This window comes from Amblyraja radiata, chromosome 5, assembly GCF_010909765.2.
Source record: "Amblyraja radiata isolate CabotCenter1 chromosome 5, sAmbRad1.1.pri, whole genome shotgun sequence".
Classification (NCBI taxonomy): domain Eukaryota; kingdom Metazoa; phylum Chordata; class Chondrichthyes; order Rajiformes; family Rajidae; genus Amblyraja; species Amblyraja radiata.
Genome location: NC_045960.1, coordinates 21,029,446 through 21,047,862, shown reverse-complemented (window position 1 = coordinate 21,047,862; position 18,417 = coordinate 21,029,446). Strand labels below are relative to the sequence as shown.

Sequence of the window (18,417 nt, the reverse complement as noted above, 5' to 3'; positions counted from 1 at the left end):
AAAAGCACACTAAGGAGACACAAGGAACTGCAGATGTTAGTTTATATTAAAAAATACACAAAGTGCAGGAGTGACTCAGCAGTTCAGGCAGCATCTCTGGAGAAGGGTCCTATCCCAAAACATCACCTGTCCATGTTCTCCAGATATGCTGTCTGACCCATTGAGTTACTCCAGCTCTTTGTGTCTTTTTTTTAGAAAACCGCTGTTGTTATTTGGCATTTAATTTATTTTAAAGCTTGGTATTGTATAGAAAGTTGAGAGCTTGAGAAAGAATAAGCACACTGCAATTTTTTTAATTTAAATGAAAATCAAAAAACTTGAGATGTTGGAAATTTAAAGTCAGAACTTAAAAAGCAAGAAATGGTTCAACAGTCTGATGGACGCTGAGAAAAAGCCATCCTTGAAGATGGAAGTCACAGTTTTGAGGTTCCCGTACCTTCTTCCCGAAGATATCAACAAGATGAGATTGTGGCCACAGTGGTGTGGATCGTTGATGATATTAGCTTCAATATCAATCGTTGATTGATATTAGAACAACTTCTTCCCCATTGCTAGCAAACTCTTGAACCAATCATCCCCTTCCCGGAGATGCTGCTACAAACTCTTGACTCTACCTCACTTGGTTGTTCTCTTGTGCTTTATTTTTGCTCTACTTTGGAATGGTCTATAATCTTGCACCATTCTGCTGTTTTGTACTCGTCTTTGCATTTAATGTTGTTTTTTACATTACTGTACAATTACATTTACTCTGTCTTCATGTGAACCAGAAATTTCATTGCACCCAGGTATTTATGACAATAAGCAAATCTAAATCTGAATCTGACTGAATCTCACTGATAAGCAGAGATTGACTCCCACAAAATCTTGGGCAGGCCCTTGTCACACTTCACCCTGTCACCCCCCTTTCTGCCGGTTATCTGAAACAAAGCCAAATTGTTTGCAACCGCTGTATTATACCTGATCCCAGGTTGAGTTTGGGTAATATATGTGTAATTATCTCTGAATTTGTGTGACATTGCCCTCCTCTCTGTCACTGATTCTGCATATCTCACACTAAAAGCCTTATCCATGTTTTTATTACTCCCAGTTCAGCTCTTTGTAAGGTTTGCTTGCTTCATTCTCCATTAACCCAATGCCATCCAAAACTGCCTTATAATGTGTACTCTCCTCCAGTCTTACAGCTTCCTGAGATCTCCTCCAAACCTTCCCTCTGGGAACACCCTCAATTTGAATCGGTCGATCATTGATGGCTGTGCCTTTAGCAGCAGCCCAGGCACATAACTCCGGAGAGAAGGAATGGGCGATGTTTCGGGTCGAGACCCTTGTTCAGACCCAAAACGTCACCCATTCCTTCTCTCCAAAGATGCTACCTGTCCCGCTGAGTTACTCCAGCATTTTGTGTCTACCTTCAATTTAAACCACCGTCTGCAGTTCTTTCCTACACATAACTCCAGGAATCTCTCAGAAGCTGCTTTTGCCATTCTACCACTCATTTTGCCGTACATGCAACCATTGACACATAACTCTGGAAATCTCTCATTTCACAGTCATTACACCGAACATCGTTTATATGACTGTGTGTTGGGTTAAATTTCATCATGTTTATGAGTGCACAACTCATTCAAGGTGCTATATAAATACAACTCGAGAACCTGAGCTATAGGGAGAGGCTGGTCAGGCTAAGACTTGGTGTGCAGGAGGTTGAGGGGTGATCTTACAGAGGTGTATAAAACATGAGGGGAATAGATCGGGTGAATGCGCACAGTTGTTTACCCAGGGTAGGGGAATCAAGAAGCAGAGGATAAGGTGAGGAGGGAAATATTTAATACAAACCTGAGGGGCAACTTTTTCACTGAGTGGGTATATAGAACGAACTGCCAGAGGAAGTAGTTGTGGCAGGTACTATACACAGGTACTGTACACAGGTACATGGGTAGGAAGGGTTTAGAGAGATGGGCCAAATGCTGGCAGGTGGGACTAGCTTAGATGGGGCAGCTTGGCCGAGTTCTGCGGAAGGGCCTGTTTCTGTGCTGTATGACTCCATGACTGTCCTGTGGAGATATTTAAATCCGGAGTCTACTTTAAGCAAATAACATCCAGAGGACGAGGGTAAACAGGTTCACTCTGCTGAAGGATAGATTTAGGACTGATGCCTGCAGTTGATATGCAGGCAGGAATTGAACCGAGTACACATACAAGAAAGGTGTTAAAAGTCTAAAACCTGACTCATTTTGTGGTCTAACGCAACCAGTGAGCAGGATGTGTTGGATGGCCATTCTCATCAGTGTGCGTCTTGTGAAAGTTATGGCAACCTCTGCCAATGTTGATCTCACAGGCACTGTGACTCAAGTTCCTTTTTGTTGTGAACAACAACTTTGAAACACCATACTCCAGCGAGTGCTTGTCAAAGTGTGAAGTATTTGGGCTGTCGAATGCTACTTGTGAAGGGCTAATTATTCCAGAAACTTCTTCAGTGTCTGTCTTCCCACTCCTCAAATGTGCTTTCTCACCACCCCTGACTTGCTCCATCCCTCTCTCTCTCTCCTTCTCTTTCTCATTTAACCATTTCTGGATCTCCACTCTCTTGATGTTTCTTTCTAATTATAGAAATTAGAACAGTACAGCACTGGAAAAGGCCCTTCAGCCCACAATGTCTATTCCAAACATAATGCCAAGTTAAACGAATCTCCTCTGCCTGCATGTGATCCATATCTCTCCATTCCCTGCATATCCATGTGTCTATCTAAAAATCTCTTAAGCATCACTATCATATCTACCTTCACCACCACCCCAGTCAGCACATTCCATGCACTGAAAAAATAACTTTCCTCACTCTCCACTTTTAAACTTTGTCCCTCTCATCTTATGTCCTCACTCTTTGAGTATGTAAAAATGAATGAATGAATGAATGAATGAATAAGTTGAATGAATAAGTTTATTGGCCAAGTATTCACATACAAGGAATTTGCCTTGGTGCTCCGCCCGCAAGTGACAACAAGACATACAGTGACAGTTAGGAATGACACAAAAAACATTAAACATTAATAATAAAACATTATCGATTATGCATGTGAGTTAAATAAAATACCAGAGCAAAGGGAGGCTACAGATTTTAAGTCATTGAGTAGAGAACAAAGAGCTGCAAACGCTGGTTAATCCACAAAAGGACACAAAGTGCTGGAATAACTCAGCTGGTGAGGCAGTATCTCTGGAGAACAGGGATAGGTGACGTTTTGGGTCAAGACCTATCTCGTTTGAAGAATCCATATTCTCCAGAGATGCTGCCTGACCTGCTGAATTACTCTAGCACTTTGTGTCCCTGAGTCTTTGACATTTCCAGCCTGGATTAAAAAGGTTCTACCCTACATGCCTACCCTACTTAAGCCCCCCAGATGTTCCAGTGAACATGTTCCAACCTCTCCTTCTAGCCAATATCCGGTAATAAACGTATTGGGTAGCATAGAGCTAGTGGGGCTGCTGCCTTACAGCAGGGAGCCGGCTAAAAACCTGACCTCTGGTGCTGTATAGTTGTAGGTGAGTGTGCGGAATTGATGGGAATATGGGGGTAATAAAATGGATTAATGTAGGGCTGGTGTAAATGGTGCTTGATGTTCAACACAGACTTGGTGGGCCGCAGGGCCAGTTTCCGTGCTGTACGATTGTATGGCTAGTGCTTTGCATTGAATTTTCCATACATATCTTATAATCCTACTGACATGATGACATAACATTTTAACCAAAGTTTGGTTTCTAGTTCTCAAACATGTCTTAGTAATAAGGATGTGTTATAACTTACTGTAATATCTCCACATAATGGCAGTAGGGATGAATGGCTAGACAAAGGAAATTGGCTTAGTTACTGGAAGCTATAGACAGCCAAGCCGGATTTGACTGTTTAAGTAACCGTACTGATTGAAGTATTATCCAAGGTCATTGTTTAGTATGTTAGCACATGATGTTGCTATAGAAATGAAAGGTAAATCAAACAGGCTTATGATGACACAACATAAGGCACCACCTGTAATAATATGCAGTGTTTTAGTCGCCTGGATATGCCATGTGTAAAAAAAAAAGACACAGAGTGCTGGAGTAACTCAGCAGGTCAGGCAGCATCTCTGGAGAACATGGATAGGTGACATTTTGGGTCAGGACCTTTCTTCAGACCTATCCATGTTCTCCAGAGATGCTGCCTGACCCACTGAGTTACTCCAGCACTTTGTGGGTTTTTTTTGTAAACCAGCATCTGCAGTCCCTTATTTCTATGTTGCAACATGTTCTTGAGAGTATTCAATGGGGAGCTGAACGAGCGAAGCTGTATATTTGGAATCCAAGCCGTTTGAAGTCTATGTGGAAGAAGTCATCTATTTGCATCAAAATAGCTGCTCCTGAAAGAAGAAGCACATGTCTACTGCCTTTTTGGATCAAGACTTGTACCCACTGGTGATCCCATATCTAGCTCTTGTTCGAAAGTGTCATTACCTCTGATGCTGATAGATAAGGTTGTCCATAGTTCCCTGTGTAGTGGTCGTGTTAGTGTCAGGAGAGCCTCTTGCTCCTGTAATGACCTTAGACGTAGCATGAAGCTCTAGCCTATCTGTGTCCTGGCTTAACTGAATTCACTGAGATAGCCCTGTTGAAGTGTGCAAGGTTATGAAGCGTACCAGCAACAAAAGGCCAAATGTAGTCAATGGTGGTAAAAGGTTTGAGTACATTGTGTTGGGGGGACATCTTTTAACACCCGCATTTCTAAGTGAAACTAATATTTTCCTACTTCCCATCTTGCAATCCTGCAATAATCAGCTATTTGGGATATTTCTCATCAAGGGGCAGTTTTGTTGTGGAACACTTCAGTTGTATTCAGATTCTGTGTTTCCCTGGCCATGATCTGCCTGGAGGGAATGGACATAATATCTCATCCAGAGTGCTGCTGATCTCCTCCTGGTTCTACTAGGGGTTGCATCGTTCTGAGGACCTGCCACTGTTGTGTTCCTACATTAAAGGTTCGAAGGCACCAGCATGATTGTTCCTCTAATGGTGACATCGATGAGGGAGCAGGGATCGATTAATCCATGCAGTTGATGTTTTTGCAAGTCTTGTGATGCCTGGTGATGTGTAGTCGACCCGTGGTCTTGGCTCTGACATGGTCCTTACGTTTTATTTCTGCAGGTTACAATGCTCCATATCTGTCTGTGTACAGTGAGAATGCTGTAGATGTATTTGATGTGAACACAATGGAATGGATCCAGACAGTTGCACTAAAGAAGGTGAGTTTAAAAAAAAAATCTTTTTGTTTTTCATTAATTTCTTTCTATGGCAGAGTTCCACAATGTTTCACAGTCTGAAGAAGGGACCCGATCCGAAACGTTCTCCAGAGATGCTGCTTGAACCGCTGTTTTACTCCGGCACTTTGTGTCTTTTTCCACAATGAGTGTTCGCTTTCTCGCATTTTAATTATTTCCTTCTTTGTCTTCCATTCTTTTCCATTTTGTTTATTAATTTTTATTTTTATTCCTTTCTCCTCATGATCATCACTTCCTGAACTCCATTTTTACGAGTCTAGCACGTTTGCCACGTAACGGCTAAATCCCTTAATCACCATATCTCCCTGCATTGTCCCCGGATTAGTTCCAAGCCCTCTGCACTCTGTAGAAATAAAGAACCAACAGATGCCTGTTAATACACAAAAGGACACAACGTGCTAGGATCCAAAGGGTCACGTATCCATGTTCACCAGCAATGCTGCCTGATCATGCTGAGCTGCTCCAGCACTCTGTGTCCATCTGTGCATTCTGTCTAAGCTGGGGGCCCAAGCCTGAACACAGTATTCTGTATTTTAAATCAATGAGATTTCTCTCCTGTGTAGGGAGGAACTGCAGATACTAGTTTAAACCGAAGACAGACACAAAAAGCTGCAGTAATTCAGAAAGTCAGGCAGCATCTCTGAAGAAAAGGAATAGGTGACGTTTTGTGTCGAGACACCTCTGCTTCTTCTGTGCAGTTTCACATACTATGAGCTCGTTAAAACACTTCTGTGTATCTGTTAGTGTGTGTTTATTCCTCCACATTCCCCAGTCTTATTATCTAGGCTCTCATTTAACTTTTTTTTGTCCTCTGGCCTTACCTTATTGGCTGGTTTATTTTAATAACATTTTATGTCAAATGTAACCGTTCTTTTACTAGAAGATAACCAAGTGCAGCTGAGCTTTGAGCAGGAGACAACAGCAAAAGCACACTTTGAGGATGTCATATGGGCACGAGTTCTGAAAAAATTAAGTGAAGTTGTCTTTCAGCTGTGCCTTGTGAGGTTTGTTAAAGCAAGTACCTCTCGTTACAGGTCCGGCCACTTAATACAGAGGGATCATTAAACCTGCTTGGCCTTGAGACAATCAGGTTAATCTATTTCAAGAATAAAATGGCAGGTACGTGCAGCAACCATTACTGCAGTTATTTTAGGGTTGATGGAATGTCTGTGAGTATTCCTGAGCAAGCAAAATAAAGCAGGACAAAAGGCTGGCCAGAACATATAAGCATGAATGAATGTGTGAAACCTGTCACCTCTTAATGTCCCCCATATGCATGGGCTTTTAAAACATGCAGGGGGACACAATGAGGCCTGCCATCTAGGACAGGGGTCGGCAACCTACAGCCCACAGGCTGGATCTGGTCCATAACCCAAAATCATCCGGCCCGCATTTTTAAAAAAATCGTTTTCGCAACCTGGGAACTGCAGCCAGTCCTGGGGCAAGCAGGTGACGTGGGCGCTACAGCCAAACCTGGGGGGGCAAGTGAGCCAACCTGGGAGCGCAGGCGACCTGGGAACTGCAGATCCTTTGGCCCACCGTATCCGCGCCGACCAGCAGTCACCCCGTACACTAGCAACATCCGACACACTAGGGACAATTTACAATTTACCAAAGAACTTAACCTACCAACCTGCACGTCTTTGGGGTGTGGGGCAGGTGAGCCGACCTGGGATCTATAGCCAGTCCCGGGGCATGCAGGCAACCTGGGCACTACAGCCAGACCTGGGGTAAGTGAGCCGACCAGGGACTGGCTGCAGCGCCCAGGTCACAAAACATGAGGGGGGTGGAGGGGAATTGTCCCCCACCTCTTAAAACATGGGGGTGGCAGCCTCCCCGCCAGGATTTCCACCCATGCGTGTTTATCACCATAGTCTTGAATTCACAATCTATATAAGGTGTTCCACTCTGTGCAAAACACAAGTAAACTGAATACAGAATTGTTCAACATTGAATTGATGGGTTTAGAGGGCTATAGGCAAAATGCAGGGAAATGGGACTTGCCCAATGTGCCAACTTGGTTAGCAAGGACAACGTGGGCTGGAGGATATATTTATATGCTGTACAGCTCTATGACTCTAAATATTAAAGAATACGGCTGTTTTTTCTTGAAATGTAAATAATATCAGCCTTTCCGTGAAAGAGAGCTGCCTCTCTAGAGAATGTGCGACCGCAACAGTGCATGGCCGCTGATTATTGGGCATGTGGCCATTGACATTGTTTCTTCTGGGAGCAGTGGTCTGTAACGGACTGGCCAAGTCTGTGGATGACCATCACAAACGACAAAGACACAGATTGCTTGTAATCTTATTACTGCAATGATAGTCAAAACGAAGAGTGTTTACAGGAACAGAGGATCGTACATTCGATCATCAACCTGTCTTGTTTGACTCCCACAGAAGGAGATGAGCTTGTCGTTCCTGAAACATCTGACAACAGTCGCAAACAGATGGTCCGCACCAGAAGCAAAAGGAGGTATTCTTTCCGGGTGCCTGAAGAGGAGAGGCTTCAACAGAGGAGGTGAGAGCATTACCCATCACCACACCTCCACCAGCTTGACACCGATTCCTTGTCTGAATCCTCTCCTTCTCTCTCGCTCTCAGTCCTGCTCGTTCCTTCCTCCTGATCCTGTCACACCTTCTCCGAACGCCATCTACCAGAGTCAGTTCCCTTCCTCAATTTCACCTCCTAGTCCTACTCCCTCAAACAAGTAGCAATAAGGAATGCAAGGATGAAAAGCAGTGACGACCATCATGGTGTCTAGTTGTACAAAACATTGTGAGGCCACACTTGGGAGTGTTGTGTTCAGTCTAGGTCAGCCTGATATAGGAAAGATGCCTTCAAGCTGGAAAGAGTGCAGAAACTTGGACGTAAATGTAGACGCGTTGGTCAGTAAGTTTGTAAACGCCACCAAGATTGTTGGGGCCGCAGACTGTGAAGACGGCTGACAAGGTATACAACAGGACTTAGATCAGCTACAGAAATGAGCAGAGAAATGGCAGCTGAAGTTTAATCTGAGCAACTGTAAGGTGTGCACATTGGAAGGTTGAATGTAAGGGGAAAATATACAATCAATGGGATAAACCCTAACAGCATTGTTGTACAGAAGAATCTTGGGATCCAAGTCTATTAACACCCTGAAAGTGGCAACACAAGCTCATCTCCTTCTGTGGGTGGTAAGGAAAGACTATGGTTTGTACACAAAAATGCTGGAGAAACTCAGCGGGTGCAGCAGCATCTAAGGAGCGAAGGAAATAGGTAATGTTTCGGGCCGAAACCCTTCTTCAGACTATGGTTTGGTTGCCTAGATTGGCCAGGGCATTGAGTCAGAAAGTCACGATTCTGCTTTATAGGACTTTGGTTTGGCTGCATTCGGAGTATTGCGAGTAGTTCCGGTCACCACATTACAGGATGGATGTGGAAGCTTTGGTAGGAGTGCAGAAGAGGTTTACCACAATAATCATAAGACATAGGAGCAGAATTAGGATTGGGGGTATTGGCTACTGGGATAGGTTGAAATGTCTTTGATTGTTTTCTCTGGAATGCCAGAGGTTGAGGGGAGACCTGATTGAAGTATATAAAATTATGAGAGGCACAGATTCAAGAGTAGACTCAAGGGCCTGAGCTATAGGGAGAGGTTGGGCAGGCAAGAACTTTATTCTTTGAAGCGCAGGAGGCTGAGGGGTGATCTTTTAGAGGTGTACATGAGGAGAATAGGCAGGGTAAATGCACAAAGAATTTTACCTAGAGTAAGAGAGTCAAGGACTTGAGCGTACAGGTTTAAGGTGAGAAGGAATAGGTGGTGGGTATGTGGAATGAGTTGCCTGAGGAGGAGGTTGAGGCAGGGACAGTAACAACATTTAAAAGACACTTGGACAGGTACAGGGAAGATTTAAGTATCAAGGGAATTAGAATCAGATTTTATTCGCCAAGTATGTTTTGCAACATACGAGGAATTTCCCTGGCCAGGTCAGTCATACAATTAAAAGCAACAGACTCAAAAACACATTTTAACATGAACATTCACCACAGTGACTCCTACACATTCCTCACTGTGATGGAAGGCAAAATAAAGTTCAAGTCCTTCCTTTTGTTCTTCCTCGGTTGGGGGCTTCGAGCCCTCCGTTGACGGGACGGTCTTGACTCCCGTAGCCAGCGGCGTTCGGGCCCTCCGCGTTGAGGCGTTCAGCTCCTGCATCGGGGATTGTCAGCTCCCCCGCGCTGTGCGATCGAACCATCTACGGCGTTGGAGCTCTCGACAAACATCTCCCAAGAATGCGAGCCCTTGATGGTAAGTCCGCAGGCTACGGTGGGAGCGATCCCAGGCAAGGGATCCGCTCCGATGTTAAGTCCGCGCCCCGTGGTGGGGCTCACGACAGTCCGAGGAGGCTTCCATCTCCATTGTTGGAATGCCGTTGAGCCCAGAGAATGCGATCCAAAAATTGATCACATCTCCGGGAAGGTAGGAACCTGAAAAAACATTCCACCCCCCCGATCCCCTCCCCCACACAAAACAAACCGAAGTACATGAAAACAAACTTTTAACAAACGCTAAAAATAACAAAAAGATGAAAAAACGAACAAACTGCCGGCAGGGCTGCCATCTCCCCTGGTGGTCTATACACATGTTATTTTATTGTTATATGACATTCTTACTTGCAGCAGCACAATGGAACATGGTACTCGCTAAACATATAATAAGCAAAAAATGTTCAGTGTGCATGTGTTTGCGTGTCTATATCTATATATATACATTTCTCTATGTATCTATATCTATATATATATATATATATATATATATCTATATATATATATATCTATATATCTATATATATATATATATATCTATATATATATATATATATATATATATATATATATATCTATATATATACATATATACACATATACATACACATATACATACCCCTAAAGCCAAACAAAAAATAATAGTGCAATAGTCTATGTAGTTCAGAGCTTATTTGGTTTTGAGGAACATGAGCCAAACATGGACAAATTTGATTAGCTTAGATGGGGCATCTGTCGGTACGGATGAGATGGACCGAAGGGTCTTTCCCCATGCTGTATGATTCCATAACTCTGTCCAGCAATGTCATATCCCTGCAGTAGGAAATGAGAACAAGCACATCACTCACTCCATACCCAGCTGCCAAACGTTACTGCTGACAGATATGGTCAGCAGAAACTTGGTGGTAACGGTGGTGGCTGCTGTCAGCAGAGACTGATCTCACCTTTGACAGCTAGTGCCGATGCACAGGAGGGTTGAGCAAGGCAAGGCCGGGTTCTAAAGAGAATCCATTTGGTGTGGTTATGATTTGTTGGTGCTGTGACAGCCAGTGTCATTTACACTCCTGACACCCTGCTCTTCATTCACACTCATTCTTGCCTAAGCCCAGCTGAAAGGGAAGGAAAAGTGAAACAGATTGCTTTCCTGTCTCCAGTCATTCTCTCTTCTCCCTTCTCCCATCAGCAGAAGATGTTAAAGCTTGAAAGCACATACCATCTGATTCAGGAACAGCTTCTTCCCCATTGTTATCATAAAACTATGTATTTGACATATCCACCCTGACAAATAGGTTCTGGCTCTCTACCTTATAAGCTAAGGATAAGCTAAGCCTCTCATAAGCTAAGGATGAATTTCCGATCTCCCAGCCTACCTCATTACAGACTTTGCACTTTTTTTGTTATCTGCACTTTCTCTTTAGCTGTAAAGCTATAATACTGTTTTAACATTGTATTCTGCTCTTTCCACAACCTGTTGTACTTGTGCATGAGTTGATTGTACTCATGTATAGTATGGTTTGCTGGATAGCAATAAAACCAAGCTTTTCACTGTGTCTCAGTACACGCAACAATAACAAACCAATACCAGCTGTTTGACTTGACCAGCTAGAAAGTGACTGAACATTGATCAATCCTCCTGGCTAATAAAGGAAAGAGCAAGAGCAATTCAAGGCACGACTGCAGAACCATGGAAAGGAGGGATAAGGTTATTTTATTATTTTTATTTTTTTGTTTGATTTTCTGAACAGAGAGATGCTTCGCGATCCAGAAATGAGGTCCAAATTAATCTCAAACCCCACGAACTTCAACCATATTGTACACATGGGGCCAGGTGATGGCATTCAGATTTTGAAGGACCTCCCAATGGTAAGTTAGCCGACAATAAAGTCTTCAGGCTGCATCTTTTAACAACAGCCTTAGACAATGTCCTTACACTCATTCAGGTCCTTTGGTAATTAGGATTATCTCTTAAAGTCAGCACTGAGGGAATCGGTGGAGAGACCTACATTAATCATTTCAATGTTCTAATAGCTTTGTGATGGCTTTAATCTGTGGCCACCATCCGTGGTCCCTGGGGGTGACTGTTCACGTTCTTATCTTGCTTATTTCCTTCTGTTCCCATTCGATAGCCCGGCTCCCCGCATCCACCCCCCAGCCATCACTTCAACCTGATCTCCACTCCTACCAACTTCGAGCATGTCTATCACATGACTGCCCACTCTGCTGAGAACTTCCTGAGCCATGATCAGGCAGCTCCCGTCTCCAGCTCATCACCTTCTGTGACTCCCAGGGTACAGTGTGTGGTGTGTGTGTGTGCACTCATCAGCTCACTAACTACCAGATGCAGTGCCTGTCAGTTCGTGTGGGTGTGTGTGTGGTGTGTGTGTGTGCACTGAACAGCTCACTAACCACAGGATGCAGTGCCTGTCAGTCCGGTTGTGGTGTGTGTGTGTGCAGGGCTGCCAACTCTCACGCATTGAGCACGAAACTCACGCATTTAATGAAATTCTCACGCTGATCACAGAATTTCTCAAGCTCAAAAAAATAAATTTGTTTTTATAAATAAATAAATAAATAAATAAATAGAGTCGTGGGCAATTCAATTCGCCCAAGCCTTCCAGATCTCCTCCACACTCACCAATGAGAATAGTTTTCTGTCGGCGGGTTTTCCCGTAAAGAACTAGCAATTTGATTGCTTAAGCACACTATTTAAAATGGCAATGTAACTGCAGTACTAATGATTCCATTTGACATTCATGGAACCAAAATCTGCAGGTGCTAGAAATTCAAAATAAAGCAAAAATTGTTTGAGGTGAGTAAAAATAAAAACCGTGAGGGGAATATATAAAAGGTACACAAAAATGCTGGAGAAACTCAGCGGGTGCAGCAGCATCTATGGAGCGAAGGAAATAGGTGACGTTTCGGGCCGAACCCCTTCTTCAGACTGATGGGGGGTGGGGGGGAGAAGGAAGGAAAAAGGGAGGAGGAGGAGCCCGAAGGCGGGGAGGATGGGAGGAGACAGCTCGAGGGTTAAGGAAGGGGAGGAGACAACAAGGGCTAGCAAAATTGGGAGAATTCAATGTTCATGCCATCCGGACGCAAGCTGCACCCGCTGAGTTTCTCCAGCATTTTTGTGTACCAAGGGAATATATAAGGTCGTTTTTCCCAGGATATGTGATTCAAGAACTAGAGGGCATTGGTTTAAAGCAGGGGCATCAAACCACTGGCCCACGAAGGGGTCCAATCCGGCCCGTGGGATGATTTGGGGAAAAAAGTATTCCCGTGCAGATGGTGTGATAGGTGAGACACGGCGATGGTCCCAGCACCGATTCCTGAGGCACCGCTCACACCTCCCACCGTCACCTCCGGCGGCTCTGTGTCCGTCGGTCGTTCTGTCCACACCACATGGAGTTTTAACCCCGGCCCGGAGCCAGGAGCAGACCGGGTAAGTGGGGTGTCAGTGCCGCCACCGGAGTCGCGGGGATGAATCTCGGGCTAAGGCTCCACTCCGATGCCCGACCCCCGGGTCACTGACCCTCACCTCCCCCGGACCCAGAGCTCCTGGGCCGGCTCGCATTCCTGGGGGGGGGGGGGGGGGAGGGAGAGAGCGACTGAGGGAAACGCTCCCCGGACGTCGCCAAGTCTCCGAATGTCCGCTCACTCCGGGTGTTGTCGCCGCTTCACTGACACGCTCTCACACACACTGACACACACACTTACACACACACACATACACACACCCTTACACTGACACTGGCATACACACACTGGCGCACTCACTCTCACATACAGGCACCCACCCTCACACATACAATCTCATACACACACACACACACACACACACCCTCACACATACACACACTCATACACACTGACACACACTCACACACTCACACACATAAATGGGACTAATTTAGATGGGGCATCTTGATCTGCATGGACAAGTTGAGATGAAGGGCCTGTTTCCATGCTGTAAGACTATGATACATTGTAGAAAGGGTGCAATTGCCCTGGAAAGGATCCAGGAGCGGTTTATGAAGATGTTGGCAAGGCTGTAATTTTTTTTTCACTTTGAAGAAAGATTTGATAACTGGGATTGTATTCTCTGCAGCAACGAAGGTGAAGAAAATACTTAGTTGAGGTGAATAATATTATGAGAATAGGACCTGTTTCGCTTAACAAAGAGTATAGGAAGGAACTGCAGGTGCTGGTTTAAACTGAAGATAGACACAAAGAGCTGGAGTAACTCAGCGGGACAGGCAGCAATTCTGGAGAGAAAGAATGGGTGATGTTTCGGGTCGAGACCTTCAGACTGAAGAGGTTGAAAACCAGCCATATAGATGTAAAACACAATGACTGGGTATGTGTGTTATTCAACTAAGGACAGAAATCAGAATCTTTATTGACATGACACCATGATAAATATATCACAGAAAAAAATGATTTAATGGGGTGGCACGGTGGCGCAGCAGTAGAATTGCTGCCTTACAGCACCACAGACCCAGATTTGATCCTGACTACGTGTGCTGTCTGTACAGAATTTGTACATTCTCCCTATGACCACATGGGTTTTCTCCGGATATTCCGGTTTCACCCATATCCGAAAGAAGTGCAGGTTTGAGGGTTAATTGGCTTCTGTAAATTGTCCCTGGCGTGTAGGATAGAACTGGTGTATGGTAGATTGCTGGCGGTGTGGACTTGGTGGGCTGTAGGGCCTGTTTCCATATATATGTTTTACATATATATCTTAATTTAATTGAACCATATACTTGATTGAATATGTGGCATTAATTTTGTCTTGTTTCTATAGTCAAAGGGTAAGGTTGATTAATTTATTTGTGCAGAACAGTGATGGAAGTCCGACTCCTTTTGCCTTGTTTCTATTTTTAAAAATATAGATATATATATAGAAACATAGAAATTAGGTGCAGGAGTAGGCCATTCGGCCCTTCGAGCCTGCACCGCCATTCAATATGATCATGGCTGATCATCCAACTCAGTATCCCGTACCTGCCTTCTCTCCATACCCTCTGATCCCTTTAGCCACAAGGGCTAAATATATATTATATATGTGTGTGCGTGTGTGTATACACACACACACACACACACACACACACACACACATATATATATAACACCATGAATTATAATCTGATTTCCATACATGAATATACTAGGGTCATTCATGTGCTGCACCTGTTGATCAGAGCCAGGCTATACTGTGGAATGTAATTAGGAATGTAATTTAGCCGAACCTTATTCATACATCCAATTTAAAGCATAAATGTTGCATTCAACTGTAAGTTAAAAGACTCGCTACAGTATGCACCAGATTGCACAATTTCAAGCTGTAAAATGCAAAAGCTCTGTACCGGGACACTCCCTGGGTCGCTGCACTTCCTCGCAATTTCTCACTCTCATCTCTCACCTAATGTTGGCAGCCCTGGTGTGTGTGTGTGTGGTGTGTGTGTGCACTGATCAGCTCACTAACCACAGGGTGCGGTGCCCGTCAGTCCGTGTGTGGGTGTGCGCACATTTTCCTTGCATCACCCCATCAGCTTCAGCTCCTAACAGTCTCCAGACACTGCTTCTCTCTGCCTAGAACGCCTCCCAAGTACTTGATTAAAAGCTCCCTCGGAGATGGGTGGGATTCTGACCTCTAATTCATGGCTAGGAGCAAGTAGTGAGGGAGAGGGAGAGGGGAAAAGCCCGTCGTACCCTCTGTGCTTCTGCAAGATGTAGTTAACAGAGCACTGCATCTGCAGAAAATATTCCCAGGGTGAGCTAACCAAAGAAATCATATCAGTAGATCACTTCCAGCCTTTGGACGTTCCAGAGTGCTTCATTGCTAGTGGTCATAAGGCAATGTAGCATGGAGCCATGTCCTTTGGCCCACCTTATCCATGCTGACCACATTGACATTCTTAGTCAGTCCTATTATCTACCTTTGCCCCAAATTCTTCTAAACCCTTTCTATCCATTTATCGGTCCAAATGTCTTTTAAACTCATGATTGCATCCACTCTATAGCTTCTTCTGACATTGTTTCAAATTAATCTCTCTAAAGTTATTCATCCTGCGCACCAAAGAAACAGTCCCAGCCTATCCAATATCTCCTGACAACTCAAGCCTGCAAGCACAGGTAGCACACTGCTGAATCTCTTCTGTACCCTTTCCATCGTATCCAATCCTTCCTGTAGCTGGGTGACCAGAACTGCACACAGTTCTCCAAGTGTGGCCTCACCAACGACTTGCAAAGCTGCAACATGATGTCCCAACTTTTGAATTCAGTACCGTTCCCTATGAAGACAAGCGCCTTCTTTACCACACTAACCACCTGACTCATCGTGTACGTGTAGTCCTGTATCTCTCTGTACTACAACACACTCCTGGGCTCCTTACCTCGGTGATAATCGGACCCCATTGATAAATGAGCTCGGTGGTGATAATCTAAATCTGATGGTGATACTGTAACTGGGTGATAATCTGACCCCCGGCGATGATAACCTGAGCCCAGAGGTGATAAATGACCCCCGGCGGCAGTGATACTCTGACCCCAGTGGTGATAATCTCCTGACTTGGTTGCTGACCTTGTCTCTCTCTGACGGTTTCAGAATCTGCGGCCTCAGGACGAGAAGAGCCGGACCATGTTCAGCGCCTCCGTCAGCATCCCTGCCATTGCTCGCTCACGCACAGAGCCAGGCCGCTCCATGAGTGCCAGCAGCGGGCTCTCAGCAAGTAAGGCTCGCACACTCCACTTACCCCCTCACCAACGGTGCTGCCGCAAAACCAGCCGCCCTCAGCCTCGCCTCAACCCCTCCCATGGACGGGGGAGGTGGGTGGGGAGGGGCTGGAGTGGGGCAGGTGGTGGGCGAGAGGCAGGGGGTGAGAGTCAAGAGGTTGGGGGAAGGCAGGAGGTGAGAGGGGCAGGGCAGGGCTTTTGGGGGGGGGGGCAGGGGTTAGGTGCTCCTTGACCTGTTATGGGCAGTGTGAAGCAAAGACCCCCTCCTATGTCACAGGGTATTCAGATGACAACCATTCAAACCAATTTGTCTTCCCCCCCCCCCCGACCAAACCACACTTTCCCCAGATGACCAGAGTTCCCTTCCCACCAATGCCACCCCTCCTACCGTCCTTAGGATAACCGGCTCCCTGATAACTATCACACGTGCGTTATACAGGCTCTCACGATAACAGACAGAATACAGGCAATACACGGAGGGGCCTTTTTTTGTGCTGCGATTCTGAGTATTTATGGACGTGGGATTTTTTTAGTTTAGATATACAGCACGGAGACAAGCCCTTCGACCCACCAAGTCCACACCTGCACACTAACACTGTCCTACACACACTAGGGACAATTTACAATTTTACGGAAGCCAATTAACCTACAAACCTCTATGTCGTAGGAGTGTGGGAGGAACCCGGAGAAAACCCACGCTGGTCACAGGGAGAATGTACAAACCCCGTACAAACGGCTCCCATGGTCAGGATGGAACTTGGATCTCTGCCAATGTTAGGCAGCAACTCTACTGCTGCTGCACTGTGCCACCCAAGTACTCTTGGAATAAATTGAGTAATGTTCAAGGTTAAAGTCCTACAGGACTGATGTTCTGAGGAATTTCATACGTAGCCCTGAGGGAAGAATGGATGCCTGGGCAGGCATGAATGTACTGGGCCTCAGGGCTATTCTCCCCTCAGGGCTACTAATGAAACACCTCAGATCATCCCTCGTCTTTCAACACTGAGAATCACAGCACAGAAACAGGCCCTCCCATCCATGCAGGGGACAGGTTTGGAGGGCAGAGACCCATACAAGTGGCAAAGATGCTGGTGAGCTAGACCTGTACTTAAACAATTTCAGTGTCATTCACCCTCGAGTCTTTATCACAAAATGTCATTCACCCTCGACTAAATTTTCTTATGTTTTTTGGTAATTTTCGTCTTATTCTCCCTAGTGTATAATTTTATATATAATTTATTTTGTCACATGAGCAAAAAACATAAATTAACTAATTTCTTAAGTGTTTATTTTATTTAACTTTTTGAACATCCTAAAAATATGTAAAGAAAACCAGGAGTGAAAAAAAAAGTGTCATTACCATTGGCGTTGGAAAATCATTCTATTAGAATGATAAAAAAAACATTCCAACATCTATACACTGGGCTTCAGCCCCATCCTACCCTTTTGGGCTTTGTTTACTGCAGTTTTTTTCTTAAAACCATGGAGTATGTGATTTAATATATTAGCATCCAACTAATATAACTTTCTATAACTCTCCCTGCCGAAAGCTCACAATACCACCAAATATCAACGTTGGTAGCTAATTTGCTACACAAATTTGCAATTCAACAGTTTCCTACGGCAATCCTCCAGTGTTGCCATTTATACATTTATGATCCCACTAGCTCGCCTGGTCTTCCCTAAAAGGTTATATTACAGTAAATTTGTAAATATCCTGCTACTTTGAAATTAGAAAACCATAGGTGGAGAGAAAAAAACATTTCAAATTTCCAGCTCCACTGCCATTAAAACCAATAGGAGCTTTCTAACCACTGTAATGACAATGCCTTTTTTAAGTATAGAAAAAAATATATAAATATCTGAATAAATTAAGTCTTTCACCCTTCATTCACCCCTCTTGTTTCATTCATAGAAACATTTCACCCCAAAATAATTTCATTCGCCCTTGGGTGAGCCATTCAGCAGTTTAAGAAGCACTGAGCTAGACTACAGACATAGAGGAGCTCCACTTCTAGGGGAGATGCAAGGTGCAATGTACAACAATCTAGGCAAACTCTTACTGACTGAA

At 44.6% G+C, this 18,417-nt stretch overlaps 1 protein-coding gene across 7 annotated transcripts in view; it reads left to right on the top strand.

Moving 5' to 3' along the window:
- The window catches only part of cdc42bpa (CDC42 binding protein kinase alpha), a 301,642-nt gene that overhangs the window by 278,892 nt on the left and 4,333 nt on the right, over positions 1–18,417 (top strand). For 5 of the 7 annotated variants that reach the window (XM_033020707.1, XM_033020706.1, XM_033020708.1 and 2 more), the window contains 6 exons: positions 5,167–5,264; positions 6,335–6,419; positions 7,700–7,820; positions 11,354–11,471; positions 11,735–11,896; positions 16,219–16,342. In XM_033020707.1, the coding sequence (XP_032876598.1) occupies positions 5,167–5,264; positions 6,335–6,419; positions 7,700–7,820; positions 11,354–11,471; positions 11,735–11,896; positions 16,219–16,342 (708 nt within the window). The remainder of the gene's footprint in view (positions 1–5,166; positions 5,265–6,334; positions 6,420–7,699; positions 7,821–11,353; positions 11,472–11,734; positions 11,897–16,218; positions 16,343–18,417) is intronic. The other 2 variants (XM_033020711.1, XM_033020710.1) reach the window with 1 other exon arrangement.